The sequence below is a fragment of the Mus musculus genome, chromosome X, assembly GCF_000001635.26.
Source record: "Mus musculus strain C57BL/6J chromosome X, GRCm38.p6 C57BL/6J".
In the NCBI taxonomy this organism is placed as follows: Eukaryota; Metazoa; Chordata; class Mammalia; order Rodentia; family Muridae; genus Mus; species Mus musculus.
Genome location: NC_000086.7, coordinates 33568046 through 33583872, shown reverse-complemented (window position 1 = coordinate 33583872; position 15827 = coordinate 33568046). Strand labels below are relative to the sequence as shown.

Below are 15827 nucleotides of genomic sequence, written 5' to 3'. Positions count from 1 at the left end.
AGCAGATGCTGGTGAGGATGTGGAGAAAGAGGAACACTCCTCCATTTCTGCAAACTTGTACAACCACTCTGGAAATCAGTGTGGCAGTTCCTCAGACAATTGGGCATAGTTCTATCAGAAGGTCCAGCAATACCTCTCCTGGGAACATACCCAGAAGATGTTCCAAGTGGCAATAAGAACACATGCTCCACTATATTCATTTAATTGTAATAGCCAGAAGCTGGAAAGAACCCAGATGTCCCTCCACAGAGGAATGGATACAGAAAATGTGATACATTTACACACTGGAGTAGTACTCAGCTATTAAGAACAATGAATTTATAAAATTCTTAGGCAAATGGATGGATCTGGAGGATAACATCGTGAGTGAGAGAACCCAATCACAAAAGAACTCACATGATATGCACTCACTGATAAGTTCTTATTAGCCCAGAAACTTAGAATACCCAATATATAATTTGCAAAACACATGAAACTCAAGATGAAGGAAGACCAAAGTATGGATACTTTGCAACTCTTTAGAATGGGGAACAAAATACCCATGGAAGGTGTTAGAGAGATAAAGTTTATTGCTGACATGGAAGGAAGGACCATCAGAGTCTGCCCCACCTGAGGATCTATACCATAATCAGCTACCAAACACAGACACTATTTGCGTATGCCAGCAAGATTTTGCTGACATGACCCTGATATAGGTGAGGTTATGCCAGTACCTGGCAAATATAGAAGTGGATGCTTAGAGTTATCTACTAGATGGAACACAGGGCCCTTAGTGGAGGAGATAGAGAAAGTACCCAAGGAGCTGAAGGGGTCTGTAACCCTATTGGAGGAACCACAATATGAACTAACCAGTACCCCCTGAGCTTGTGTCTCTAACTGCATATGTAGCAGAAGATGGCCTAGTAGGCCATCATTGGGAGGAGAGGTCATTGGTCTTGCAAAGATTATATGCCCCAGTACAGGGGAATGCTAGGGCCAGGAAGTGGGAGTGGGTGCGTTGGAGAGCAGGACAGAGGAAGGGTATAGGGGACTTTCTGGATAGCATTTGAAATATAAATGAAAAAATATCAAATAAAAATTTTGTTAAAAAGCAAACAAAAGATTAGAAGGTAGACATAATCAAATCAGGTTTGAAATCAATTATGTTTAAGAAAGAGCACAACAGAAAGAATCAATGAAACTAAGAGTTTATTTAGAAAATCAGTAATATCAACAAATCTTTATCCAAAATAACTAACAGTAAAAGAGTACATCCAAATGAAATAAATCGAACAGACACTGAGAAAATCCAGTTAACCATAAGAATATATTTGAAAAACCTGGACTCCAACAAATTGGAAATATCAAAAGAATTAGACAATTACTCTATATATATACCACATGTGTTGATAACATTTTCAAGACAGTGAGAGTGAAATTGAAGAAGATATCAGAATATGATAAGATCTGCTATATTCATGGATTAATAAAAATAGCAAACTAAAAATTACTATCCCGCCAAAGCAATCTACAGATTCAGTGTAATTCCCATCAAAATTCCAACACAAAATTTTCACAGATGTTGGAAGGACAAATTGCATCATCAAATGGAAGCACCAAAATTCCAATAGAGCTAAAACAATCCCAAACAACAAAAGAACTGCTGGAAGTATCCCTATCCCTGCTTTCAAGTTATAATACAGAGGAAGTATTTCTTGCATGCTGAAGACATATGGATTCTGTTTTTGAATCTAGAATAATAAAAGCAAAATTATATTGACACAAAACCAGACAGATTTATTGAACATGAAACATAATTGTAGACATAGAGAAATCGTTACAATTATGGGCACCTTCTTTTTGATAAAGAAGTCAGAAATACACACTGCAAAAAGGACAACTTTGGCAAATGGTGCTGGTCACAGGAATGCAAATAGATCCACTTAGCATCCTGCCCCCCAAAAAAGAAACCCACAAGAAAATCAAAGACCTAAACATAAAACCAGAGACACTGGTGTGATAGAAGAGAAAGTGGTGAATAGCATTGAACTCATTGGCACGGAAGACTTTCTAAGCAGAACACCTTTAGGCCAGGAAGTGAGACTTAAAAAAAAAAAAAACTAATAAATGGTACCTCATGAAACAAAAGGGCTTGTGTAAAGCAAAGGACACTATCGCTCCATCAAGAAGGCAGCTTACAGAATTGGAAAATATTTTCACCAACTCCACATCTGATAGAGGACTAATATGCAAACTATATAAAGAACTGAAGATGTCAAGAAAAACAAATCATCCATCTTAAAAATTTGATGTTGATCTAAATAGAATTCTCCAATGAGGAAACTCAAATAGTTGAGAAACACTTAAAGAAATGTTCAACATCCTTAGCCATCTGGGAAATGCAAATGAGAACTACTTTGAGATTTCATTTTACACCTGTCAGAATGGCTAAGATCAACAACGCAAGGGACAGCTCATCCTGGGGATACAGTAAGGGGCACATTCATCAATGGTGGGAGTGAAACTTACACAGGTACTATGAAAGTCTGTGTGATAGTTTCGCTGGAAAATGGGAAAAGATCTACCCAAAATTGAGGTTTGCCACTCTTGGGCACATAGCCAAAGGATACTTCATCCTACCCAAGAGATATTTCCTCAACTGTGCTCACTGCTGCTCTGTTCACAAGAGCCAGAAACCAGAAACAACCTAGATTCCCCTAAAGAGAACATGGATAAAGACTGTCTAGTCTGTTTCCTCCCACTAGCACAGGTTTCTAGCAGCTCCTCTCTTAAAGGTTCACACTGACCACCAGTTCTCCCTGGATGATGATTTAACTGCCTTCCTTGTCAACAATGGTTCTGGTCTGGCAAATGCCTGGTTTGCTGGTTATGATGCTCCAGGGCCATCTACCCCTCCATTATGGGGTTGCCCTAGGCACCAGGGCATCACGGTGGGTAAGAGACAGAAGGACACCTTTGTGGGTACTGAGGCCCATTGCAAGAGAGGCATCCTGATCCTGAAGTACCCCCATTGGTCATGACATTGTCACGAACTGGTTCAATATGGAGAAGATCTGGCACCAAACATTCTACAACAAACTGCATGTGGTCCTCCAAAGGAACACTGTGCTGCTCACCATTCCCCCTAGAGCCCTAAGGCCAACTGTGAAAAGATGACCCACATCATTTTTGAGACTTATAAAACCACAACCATGTAAGTAGCCATCCAGTCTGTGCTGTTCCTCTAGGCCTCTGGTCATACCACTGCGATTTTGATGGAGCCCAGAGATGGGGTCACACAGAATGTGCACATCTATGAGATAATGTGCATATCTCTGCTCTCCTTGTGCCATCCCGTGTCTGGACCTAGCTGGCCTGTACCTGACAGACTACTACATGAAGTTCATGACCACATGTGGCTATAGTTCACCAAAAAGCTGGAAGGGAAATCATGCCTAATATCAGAGAGAAGCTGTGCTATGTTGCCTTAGACTTCCAGCATGAGATGGCCACTGATGTGTTCTCTTCCTCAGCAGACAAGAGCTATAAGCATCCAGGTCGTCACTATTGTCAATAAGCAGTTCTGCTGCCCTTAGGCTTTTGTTTAGCCTTCCTTCTTGGGTAATGGAATCCTGTGGCAACCACGAAACAACATTTAATTCCATCATGAAGTGTGACATTGACATTCTGTACATGTATAAATAATATTCAGATTTCTATAATCTCCCTAACCTATCTAGACTCCTGCCCACTTCTACAAACCTTTTAATCCCCCTAGTTCTGTTTCAGACATTGGTTTTGTTTGTTTGTGTTTGAGAATCCTAGAGTTTAACTAGGATTATCAGTATGACCATGAGCTCAAAACTCTTTCTTGGAGGCCAGATGCAGGACACTGGATCTGGATCACTGGATGTATGGAAGATAACGATTCTCTCTCCCTCAGAACCCACCAATATTTCACCAAAGGAGGGAAAAGTTGAAAGAGTCCTTCCCTGGCCCATTATTTACTGTGAGGAGGTTTTAGTCATGGGTAGACTTTACATATACTCACAGGTGTTGGGAAGTCGTGACTGCACTGGTGGTCCTGTAGTGAAGAAAACAGATTCCATAGCCCTCCTCTTTATGGTCCAGTTTTTATATATTTTCTGCTCCTTTTTTTTTCCTCTGAGGATCCATGAGGGTTCATGCCTAAACAAGATAGTAATACCATTCAGCCATCTCTTATTATCGTGCTTTGAGCAGTTATGCATATTATTCCTCACTGTAGTTTATTGCGAAAAGGGCTTCTCTGAATGAATCTTGAAGTAGAATTTCCCCTAGATATAAACATAGATACTTAGAAGGGAGCTTGACACCTTGAGACTTTACATAAACAACAGTAATAAATTCTCCCCTAGGGCCAAAGGCATTTTCTATCCTCCTGTGGAACTGGCCTCAAATCTAATCACAGATACACTGGCTATCCCTATAACAGTGATGTCACTATTGTGTAGCTGGACACATCTTTCTTGGCAGATTGGTATTGTACATCATAAGGTTCATATCTGGGTAACTCTGTTGATGCCATTACTCTGCCAGCATCCTGAATAGCACAATCCAGAACTATGAAAGCTAACTAGATGGAAGGAAGTTTTCAGTTACATGCCAGCTCAATTTCTCTATATTTTACAACCACGATGTGGTTTGTCTTTTGTAGCAGGGTCTTATCATATATTCATGGTAGGCAAACAGAAAGAGTGTGAAGAACCTGTATTATTTTCAAGATTTCTGGGAACTTCCTGAACATACCTGGCATTGGGATTTTTTTTTTCGCTTGATTTTCAGCAGCAGTATTATGTAGACATACAGGCCATCTACCAGCTAAATATGTGTCTTTTGAGACTTTATCAATTTTATTATAAACAGTAAGTTTCCATGTGGATTTTCAAGTATATCCTTAGCTTTGTTTATCCCCTCATCCCACCAGCTTTTCTACCCTATCTCTACTTAAATTTTCCTCATAGGTTGAATATTCATATTAGTGATTGTACAAGTAATGGGCTTATGAGAGGACAAACACTTTCAAAACTTAAGCATTTCTGGGAATCTATTAGAGAAAAAAAGAATCAATATAATAATCTATCAAAAGGAGGTGGCCCTTGAGTGGGGTAAAACGCTCATGTTGCAACTGCAAGCCAATACTGATACTGACACTGTCAGGATCATACTTCCTAGTAACATTTATTGTGGTGAAACCTTCACTCTTCTCACAGATTATTCTTGAGATATCATCTAGGCATGACTAAAAGCAAAGAAATTAAGGAATGTGACTTTTTATTACCCTTGAAACTATTATGAACTTAAGATTTCTGATTTCTTTGGAAAGTCGGGTACATTATATGGTGATTCTCTGGGAGAGAAAGGTTAAATGATGTTTTGCTAAGGCAGACACTGGTGAAAGGATGCTTTGATACTGAAGATGCACATGAAAGAAGGTTTGGCTGAGGCCAACACATGGGTGACAGGATGATTTGCTGAAGTAGACACAATTGAGAGGATGTTTTACAGAGGGAGATACAGGTTAGAAGATGTTTTGTTAAGACAGACTTGTGAGAGGAGAGGTGGTGTTAAGAAAGAATATAACTATGACCTCACAGACACTTGGAGCAGTGCCTTGCATTGGTTCACCTTGCTCTGCCTCGATAGACTTTGCTGGCCAGGCTCTGGGAATGGATTGCCAGCACAGAGGAATAAAAAGAAATATTTAAACATTAGACTTGGCTTCTTACAGATTGCAATTTATTAACAGTAAGGAGTCCATATAAAGTTAATATGTAAATGCAAATCAGTAAAACAAATCCATAAAACACACATACATATGCAAGTTAAACAAATAACTAGATTTATAAGGAACTTTTAGAAATATATATATATATATATATATATATATGCAAAGCATACACAGAAATTGTTGATATAGGCATACAACTACTTGCATGAAATACTTCTCATTAATCCTAATCAAAAGAGGCTAACAATAAAATTAGCAATAACAATGTTTACTGTTTATATTGGCAAAAGCAGTTAGTAAGTGATTATCTCAAATACTACAGACATTTGAGTGCTCATAGTCAAGGGTCAAGGGTTGGAATATGTACAATCTTAAACACACATCAGGATGAATTTGGCCTGGTTGTTCTCTTTAAGGAAAAGAAAATTCAGCTGGCAAGGTTGAAAAACTAGGTGAACGAGGTTCTCCAGTTTGATGGAGGTCATCTTCAGCAAAATAGTGTGGCCCATTTAGAAATAGTGGGAGAAGGGAGAGGTGAGGGGAAAGGAGGAGCAGAATGGGAAAAGGAAAGGAAGAAGGAATTTAGGAATAATGGAAGGGAGGGAGGAAGGGAGATGGGAGGATGGTGGGGCAAATGTGCAAGGGAGGAAGGGGAAGGAGGAGGGAGAGGGAGGGGTTGCTATCAGGAGGCGGGGCCTGTGCTCAGGCAACACACATGTGGACAATGAAGAATGCCCTGCCTTCTCTGTGACGTCAGAATCTGTAGTAGAGAAACACAGAGAAGTCTAGGCAGGACTGGCAGACTACAGCAATGCCTCAACCAAGAAGCCTCTGCGAGAGCTTGTTCTAGGAATTTTCATCAATGGGGCTTTTAGTCAGCAGGGTCTTGAGATGCAGGGATTCCAGTCTGTTAGAGCCACAGCCAGAAGCCATAGCCGGAGCCAGCTACATTCCTGGCAGTCGCAAGCGAAAAAGAAACAGTTTGGAGGAGTTGGCAACAAGTTCTAATGTTCATGGACCTCAAAACCAGGGAATGTATCCACATCAAGTTCTCAACTACATCTACTGGAAAAGGGTTAAGATCTCATCTAATGATGCTTATCAAAACTTATTTTTGGACGGGCATGATAGCGACATTAAAATCCATGCTCTGGGAAAAACATGGTGTTTACACAAAGTATTTTTATGTCAGTCAGGCTACTTTGCTAACATTCTCAAAGGTACTTGGAGAGAATCACACCATGGTGTTATAAATCTGATCATTAAGAATGAGGATATTGATACCCGATCTCTGCATTTTGTGTTTGGTGCTTTGTACACAGATGCGGATTTGTCAATAACACCTCTGGAAGTTCCTCAAGTTTTGGCAGCAGCATGCCTGCTTCGGGTGGATCGAGTAATTCAGCAGTGTGAAGGAATCATGAAAGAAACTATCAACAGGAACACTGTGTGCTCCTATTATTTGGCAGCAGAAACCTATAGATTAAAAGCTGTAAAGACGAGATGCTTTGAATGGCTTCTTTGCAATTTGATGGTACATCCAAGTGTGGCACTTTACAAGGAAGTAGACTTGAAGTTGATGTATGTTCTAGCACTGTCTTCTGACTTACTAGTCATGCAAAAGGAGATTGATGTATATACCACACTAAAAATATGGATGTTCCTTTATCTTAATCCATGCTGGAACGGAACCATGAAACAGCTTTTACAACACGCAAACAACTGGCTTTCCACCCACATGGCATATGTTGATAACATCAGTTTTCTTGAAAGTGAAGAAGGACTAATATTTCAACCAGTGTTTAAAAAGCTGAGATTTCAGCACATTATCTGTGACTTGACTTCCACAACTATTCTTGAACAAGATCGACTAATACCTATGGCATGGTTGTCACCCATTTACAAACAACAGTGGTTGACTTTGCTGCGAACACAAGAATATGGGGTAATTGGACCACAAGTTATCAATGAACAAGAACTTGAAGAATGCACCATGAGGTGTGGTACAATGATCCCCAAGGATGGAAGATATACTTGGAAGTGGTCAGTTGGACGACTTGGCTTTCCTTTACGTGTGACCTTTACCAGGCAGTGTGTAATTTTAAGGCAACGGTGTCAGAGGTGTGATGGTTCTGCTTGCCACAACCATATCCGAAATGTCATATTCAGAATAACTTTGGTGTGTTTTGATTCCAACAAAAGAGTAACTTTCAGAAAGACAACAGGTTATAAAATCCTCACCTTTGAATATAAGGAGGAGCAAATTGTAATGAAATTGGATAGTGATGTTCTAACCTTCCCTATGTGTATATTCTGCAATTTCCTTTTTGTAAACCTAGGAAATGCAGAAAACAAGTAATCTTATCAATTATTAGACTGTAAGCATTTTACAAGTATTGAATGGTTCATTTAATATGAAGGCTGTGTAATGACTACAGTGAAGAAGACCAAAAACAAATTCAATATTCTTTGGAGTCTAGTACCACCAGAAGTGACTGCTTCCCTCCATCACCTTATTTCCATGTATTTCTGAAGAAAACCTTTACTTCCAACAAAGTATTTGTCAAATCAAATAAACCTAATCTTCTGATTTAAATTTACCATCGAGATCCAAGCTTGGAATGGAAATAAGAGACTATATTTGCAAGGTAAAACATCTCAATCAATTTGTTAAGTAGATTTGGCCCTAGCTAAAATTGAGACAAAATAAAATCATGCCATTGTTGAAACTGTTGTGAACCAATGCATTCATTATGACATTATTATAAGACGTAAATCATTGGTTAAAAGGGAATATTTGAGATTACTCTCTGTATGGGCTTTCAAATAACTAAATAATGTTGTTTGTGTTCGGAAAACATTTACTGCTGACTATGTCTAACTAACTATATATGCACACATACAGACATTTATCTTATACTTAAATTTCATGCCCTATCCTGGATAAGCAAGGGAATTATATATGCAATATATTTACATAGAACTATATATACTTATGTAATATATTTATGTATTGATGTAAGGGTAAATACCAAGAATCCAATTTTTGAAAGGGATAAACAAGATAGGAAATGGAAAATAGGCCTTCATGATACCTATCATTTGCTATCAAGGTATGAGCTGTATCATAGTATACTGATCAATTTCTCTGCCTTAATTTCTTTTACTGTTGCAGTGATTTTATGTTTTTAAAAAGACCTTATGAAATCACCTTAGGGGCAACAGTTTCAATTATCTCAGACTTTGAGTCTCTAGGCTTCTGCGGCAGGAGGTTGAAGAAACTGGTCACATGACACCTACAGTAGAAAGAGATCACCTTAATGCAAGTACATCAATAACTTTCTCCGTTGTGTAGAGTTCAAGATTAGAGTCAAGGAATAGTGCCACCCCGGATAGGTAGGTCTTCCCAAGTCACTTTATGCAATCAAGATAACCTCCAACAGGCATTCCCAGAGCCTGGACTCTCACATGATTGTAGATGCTGTCACAATTCTTCCTCTTGTCAACATGATACAGGAACACACCACTTTTAAGTCATAACCTAACAACCTTTGGTCTTCATAGGTTCACAACCATGGCATGGTACAAAATTCACTGTATCCAACTTTGAAAGTCCCATAAATAGTTCCCTTGTTCAATGTGGCTGGTTCTGTGCCAATGCCATGATGATTTTACTACTATAGCTTTGTAGTCTAATTTGAACTGGGAATGGAGTCCCCAGCAGTTCCTTTTTAATTCAGGATCGTTTTAGCTATCCTGAGTTTTCATTTTATTTTCTAGATGAAGCTGAGAGTTGTCCTTTCAAGGTCTTTACCTTATTTCTCTTGGTTACTAGGCCTCATGTGCTCATGATGCCTCCTAAGTTGACTAGGCTTCACCTATGTCTACTAGTACTCACATGTACACCATGGCTCATATGGATATTCCAGTTACCCACCATTACTGGGCCTCCCATGCATGCCAGGTACTGCAAAAGCCTTTCAGTCCTTCCAGGCTAAGGAAGCTAGAAACGTTTACCACATCTCCAGTGTTTACCAACCCTCTCAAACTCACCCAGCCACCAGGGTACTAGGATCCACCTGATTACAAAGCCTTCCATACTCTCCAGGCCTCCCTTGGTTAATGGCACTCACTTGCTTGCCAGGCCTCACATGATTACTAGGCCTCACTTGGCTACTAGGCCTCAAGTGGTTTCTATGTTTTTCATGGTTTTGAGAGCTTCCATGTATACTAAGCTGCTCATACTAACCAGGCTTCCCCTGTACACCTGGCCTAACCTGCCATCCAAGACTCTATTAGTTACTGGATCTCCAATGCTTCCTGTGCATTTTATGCTTGCTTACCAGGCCTCTCACATTTACATAACTCACATCCTTACTAGTCCTTCCAAGATTTTCAGGTCTTTCTTTGTTACTAGGTCTTCCATAGTTAGTAGTACATCCCGTTCTTGCTCAGCTAATCATGCTGTCCATGCCTCCTAAGTTTCCCAGGCCTCCGTGGCATTCAACTTTGCCAAATAGTTCTAGACCTCCCATGCTTTCCCTATCTTCCATGAGTTCTAGCATTTCTGTGTTTACTAGGCCTCCTAATTCTGACTAAGCTTCTCTTGCTCACTGAGCCTCCTAACTTTTTCAAGAATCTCAAGCTAACCAGACCTTTTGTGTCCATCAGATACCCTATTTGTACTAGGTCTCCTATGTTTCCAGGTCTTCTCTAGGTTCTAGGACTCTCCTGCTTACTAGGCTTCCCCATGCTTGGATCCATCTCATCTTTGGCAGTCCTTTTCCAGCCCTCACAGGCTTAACACTCCTCTGATGTATTTTCACACCTCCCAATCCTTCTAGACCTCCAGGGCTTTCCCCATCATTTTTGGATTCTAGCATCCCCAGGCTTAGTAATCCTGTCCTTATTCACCAGGCTTCTAATGCTTATCACACCTCCTAAGCTTTCCAGGTTCCAGGGCTTAGCAAGCCGCAAGTTTTTCTCAGAACGCCCATGCATCCCAGGTCACTCAAATTTAACAGGTATTCCAGGGAGCCATAACCTGCTTGGTCACAAGGCCTTCCATATTCTCTAGGCCTCCCTAAGTTACTAGACCTCATTTGTGTACCAGACCTCACATTTATATTAGACTTCATTTGGCTTCTGTGCTTTATAAGACTCTAATCATTATTGAGACCTTCTATGTGTACTGAGATACTCATATTACCCAGCATTCCCATGTACATCTGGCCTAACAGGCCAAGTAGGACTCTGATGTTTGCCAGGTCTCCCAAGCTTCCCCCCACATCTTATGCTCAGCAGCATAAGATGTTTATCCAGACCTCACATCCTTATTTGTTCTTCCAATATTTCCAGGCGTTTCTATGGTTCTAGAATTCCCATGGTCCCTAGGCCTTCCAATTGCTGCCAGGATACTCAAGAATTCCAGGCCTCCTAAGATTCCCAAGCCCCTTAAGAATACCCGGTTTCCAATGGTTATCAGACCTCCCATCCTTAATAGGCCTCCCATGCTTTCCAGGTCTTCCTAGGCTTCTAAGACTCCCATGCTTACTAGACCTCCCCACATTGGAGGTTGCTCATCCTTATCAAGCCTGCTGACATTTCCAGGCCTCTCAGGCTTACCGGGCCTGCCATGTTTATAAGACTTGCCATCCTTACCAGTCCTTCCATAATTTTCAGGTCTTCCATGGGTTCTGGGAATCTCATACATCCCAGGCTTCCCAATGCTTATAGGCTGCTCATGCTGACCAGACCACCTAAGATTTCCAGGCCTCCCAGGTATGACAGGCCAAAGAAGTTTTTTTCAGACGTTCCATACTTTCTAATCCTTCCATGCTTTTCAGTGTCCTTGGGTTCTAGGACAGCCATGCGTCTTGGGACTGCCCATGAACACCAGGCTTTCTGGCTTAATAGGATTACCAGGTCTTCCATATTATAGAAACTCTCATACTTAAAAGATTTCCCATGCTTTCCAGGTATTCCTTGGTTTATGTTTCCCATGATTACTAGGTCTGTCCATGAGAGCCAGTCAACTAAAACTTACCATGTTTTCTTTTTTTGCAATTGTATTGCTCTTTATTTTTTATATAATTTAAATATAAATCACATTTTTGTTCCTTTAGGATAATGAAGTTTGTATTTTCTATTATATATATATGTATATATTACATTTCAAATGTTATCCCCTTTCCTAGTTTCCCCTCCAAAAATCCACTATCCTCTCCCACCTCCCCCCGCTCCCCAAACCAAACACTCTCATTCCTGGTCCTGGCATTCTCCTATATAGGGGCGTAGAGCCTTCACAGGATCAAGGGCTTCTTCTACCATTGATGACAGATTAGGCCATCTTCTGCTACAAATATAGATAGAGCCACAAGTTCCACCATGTGTTTTCTTTGAATGGTGATATAGCTCCAAGGAGCTCTAAGGGTAATTGTTAGTTCATATTGATGTCCCTTCTATGGGGCTTCATTCCCCTTCAGCTCCTTGGATACTTTCTCTGGCTCCTTCATTGGGGACCTTGTGCTCCCTCCAATGGATGACAGTGAGCATCCACTACTGTATTTGCCAGGCACTGGCTAGAGCCTCACAGCAGACAGCTATATTCGGATCTTGTCAGCTAAATCTTGCTGGCATATGCAATAGTGTCTCGGTTTGGTGGTTGTATATGGGAGGGATCCCTGGGTAAGGCAGTCTCTGGATGTTCCTTCCTTCCATCTCAGCTACAATCTCCATCTTTATAACTCATTCAATGGGTAATTTGTTCGCCATTCTAAGAAGGAACCAAGTATCCACACTTTGGTCTTCTTTCTTCTCGAATTTATGTTTTTTACAAATTGTATTTTGGATATTTTAAGTTTCTGGGCTAATATCCACTTATCAGTGAGTGCATATCATGTGTGTTCATTTTTGATTCGGTTACCTCATTCAAGATGATATCCTCAAGATCCATCTATTTGCCTAAGAATTTGATAAATTCATTGTTTTTAATTGCTGAGTATTACTCCATTGTGTAAATGTACCACATTCTCTGTCTCCAATCCTATGTTGAGTGACATCTGGGTTCTTTCCAGCTTCTGGCTATTATAAATAAGGCTGCTATGAAACATAGTGGAGCATGTGTTCTTGTTACAAGTAGGAATATCTTCTAGGTGTATGCCCAGGAGAGGTATTGCTGGATCTTCTTGTAGTACTATGTCCAGTTGTCTGAGGAACAGCCACACTGATTTCCAGAGTAGTTGTAAAAGCTTGCAATCCCACCAGCAATGGAGGAGTGTTCCTCTTTCTCCACATCCTTGACAGCATTTGCTGTCATCTGAATTTTTGATATTAGCCATTCTGACTGGTGTGAGGTTTAATCTCAGGGTTGTTTTGATTTGCATTTCCCTGATGATTAAGGATGTTGAACATTTTTCATGTTTTTCTCAGCCATTCAGTATTCCTCAGTTGAGAATTCTTTGTTTATCTCTGTACCCCATTTTTAGTGGGATTATTTGATTTTCTGGAGTCCAGATTCTTGAGTTTTTTGTATATATTGGATATTAGTCACCTATCAGATTTAGGATTGGTAAAGACCCTTTCCCAATCTGTTGGTGGGTTTTTTGTCTTACTAACAGTGTCTTTTTCTTACAGAAGTTTGCAATTTTATGAGGTCCCACTTGTCAATTATTGATCTTACAGAAAAAAAGCATGGCTGTTCTGTTCAGGAATTTTTTCCTCCGTTCCCATCCATATCTTTAAAGATTTTCCCCACTTTCTACTCTATAAGTTTCAGAGTCTCTGCTTTTATGGGGAAGTCCTTGATCCACTTAGATTTGAGGATTGTACAAGGAGATAAAAATGGGTCAATTCTCATTCTTCTACATGATAACCTATAGATGTTCCAACACCATTTGTTGAAAATGCTGACTTTTTCCCACTGGATGGTCTTAGCTCCCTTGTCAATACTCAAGTGTGTGGATTCATTTCTGGGTCTTCTACTCTATTCCATTGATCTACCCGGCTTTTGCTGTACCAGTACCATGTAGTTTTTATCACAATTGCTCTGTAATACAGCTTGAGTTCAGGCATAGTGATTCCACCAGAGGTTCTTTAATTGTTGAGAATACTTTTTGTTATCCTAGTTTTTTTGTTGTTGTTGTTATTCCAGATGAATTTGCAAATTGCCCTTTCTAACTTAGTGAAGAACTGAGTTGGAATTTTGATGGGGATTGCATTGAATCATTAGATTGCCTTCAGCAAGATAGTCATTTTTACTATATTAATCCTGCCAATCCATGAGTACGGGCGATCATTACATCTTCTGAGATCTTCTTTGATTTCTTTCTTCAGAGACCTGAAGATCTTATCATAGAGATCTTTTACTTCCTTAGTTAGAGTCACACTACGGTATTTGATATTATTTGTGACTATTATGAAAGGTATTGTTTCCCTAATTTCTTTTTCAGGCTGTTTATCCTTTATGTAGAGAAAGACCACTGATTTTTGAGTTAATTTTATATCCAGCTACTACACTGAAACTGTTTATCAGGTTTAGAAGTTCTCTGGTGGAATTTTTAGGGCCACTTATGTATATTATCATATCATTTACAAATAGTGATATTTTGACTTCTTCCTTTCCAATTTGTATCCCCTTTATCTCCTTTGTTGTCTAATTGCTCTGGCTAGGATTTCAAGTACTATATTGAATAGGTAGGAAAAAAGTGGGCAGCCTTGTCTCATTCCTGATTTTAGTGGGATTGTGTCAAGTTTCTCTCCATTTAGTTTAATGTTGGGTTTGGATTGCTGTATATTGCTTTTATTATGTTCAGGTATGGGCCTTGAATTCCTGATCTTTCAAAGACATTAATCATGAAGGGGTGTTGGATTTTGTCAAATGGTTTGTCAGCATCTAACAAAATGATCATGTGATTTTTGTCTTTGAGTTTGTTTATATAGTGGATTATGCTGATGGATATCCATATATTATACCATCGCTGCATCCCTGGGATGAAGAGTACCTAATCATGATGAATGATCATCCACCATATTGATGTGTTATTGTATTCGGTTTGCAAGGATTTTATGGAGTATTTTTGTATTGATATTCATAAGGGAAATTGGTCTGACGTTCACTTTCTTTGTTGGGTCTAGTTATCAGAGTAATTGTGGCTTCATATAATGAATGGGTTAGAATAGCTTGTGTTTCATTTTTGTGAAATACTATGAGGAGAATTGGAATTAAGTCTTCTTTGATGATTATGAAGTGCCACTCCTTGTCTTTTTTGATAACTTTGGGTTGGAAATCGATTTTATTCAATATTAGAATGGCTACTCCAGCTTGTTTCTTCAGACTGATTTCTTGGAAAATTTGTTTTCCAGCCTTTTTCTCTGACTTACCATGCCTTCTAATTTTGTACTTCTCATAGGCTTACCAGGTCTCCCATGTATATCAGACCACCCATCCATAGTAAGGAAGACTTCAGATTTGGCTAGGCTGTAGATAATGTATTTTATGCTGCACCTTCTCAGTATGAGCTCCTGGTTTTCAACACTGTATCAAGTATTACCACAGAAACAGTGCATATGTATTTTTATTTGATCTCCCTTCATTCCCATGCCATTGGAAGCAGACTTCCAAAAAAAATCATCTTTGATGATTTCTCTTTCAACTATATCACCCCTACTTGACGATTTGCACTCCCTTAGATACCATGTGCTAGAGATTTGCAATCAGAATCAATAATCCTGGTGATGGTAATAAGATCCTATCCAGGATTTAAAGGTTTGTACATTATGAATAGATATTACATAGCAAAGTATGAAATATAAAAATAAGTATACTTTTGTGTTGATTTGAATAGGATCAAATAGATATAATCTCATATGTATTATGTGGAAGCAGTACCTATCAATAAAATGCCTATGGTCAATGAGCTGAGGCATGATTGGAAGGTGTGACATCTGGATGGGAGAGCTAAGATTCTGGAAAATTGTCAGGACTGAAAGATTTGTCACAATCACTGAAGGAAACATTCCTATGAAAATGAGGAGAGGTAACCAAACACTTGGTTTGGCTTAGAATACAATAAATGGA

General features: G+C 39.4%; 1 protein-coding gene and 2 pseudogenes across 1 annotated transcript; 2 read left to right on the top strand and 1 right to left on the bottom strand.

Annotated features, from left to right (window-relative positions):
• Positions 1-6319, bottom strand: part of Gm15281 — a 48817-nt pseudogene extending 42498 nt beyond the window's left edge.
• Gm15273 (predicted gene 15273) lies at positions 2799-3666 on the top strand (annotated as a pseudogene).
• A 207-nt stretch (positions 6320-6526) lies between the features above and the next one.
• Btbd35f15 (BTB domain containing 35, family member 15) lies at positions 6527-8486 on the top strand. Its single transcript, NM_001243015.1, has one exon. The coding sequence runs from the start codon at positions 6612-6614 to the stop codon at positions 8106-8108; it is 1497 nt and encodes a 498-aa protein (NP_001229944.1). The 5' UTR covers positions 6527-6611; the 3' UTR covers positions 8109-8486.
• Positions 8487-15827: the final 7341 nt, after the last annotated feature.

Excerpts from the sequence above, each read along its gene's own strand:
- Btbd35f15 (NM_001243015.1), top strand. The coding sequence starts at position 6,612 with ATGGGGCTTTTAGTCAGCAGGGTCTTGAGATGCAGGGATTCCAGTCTG.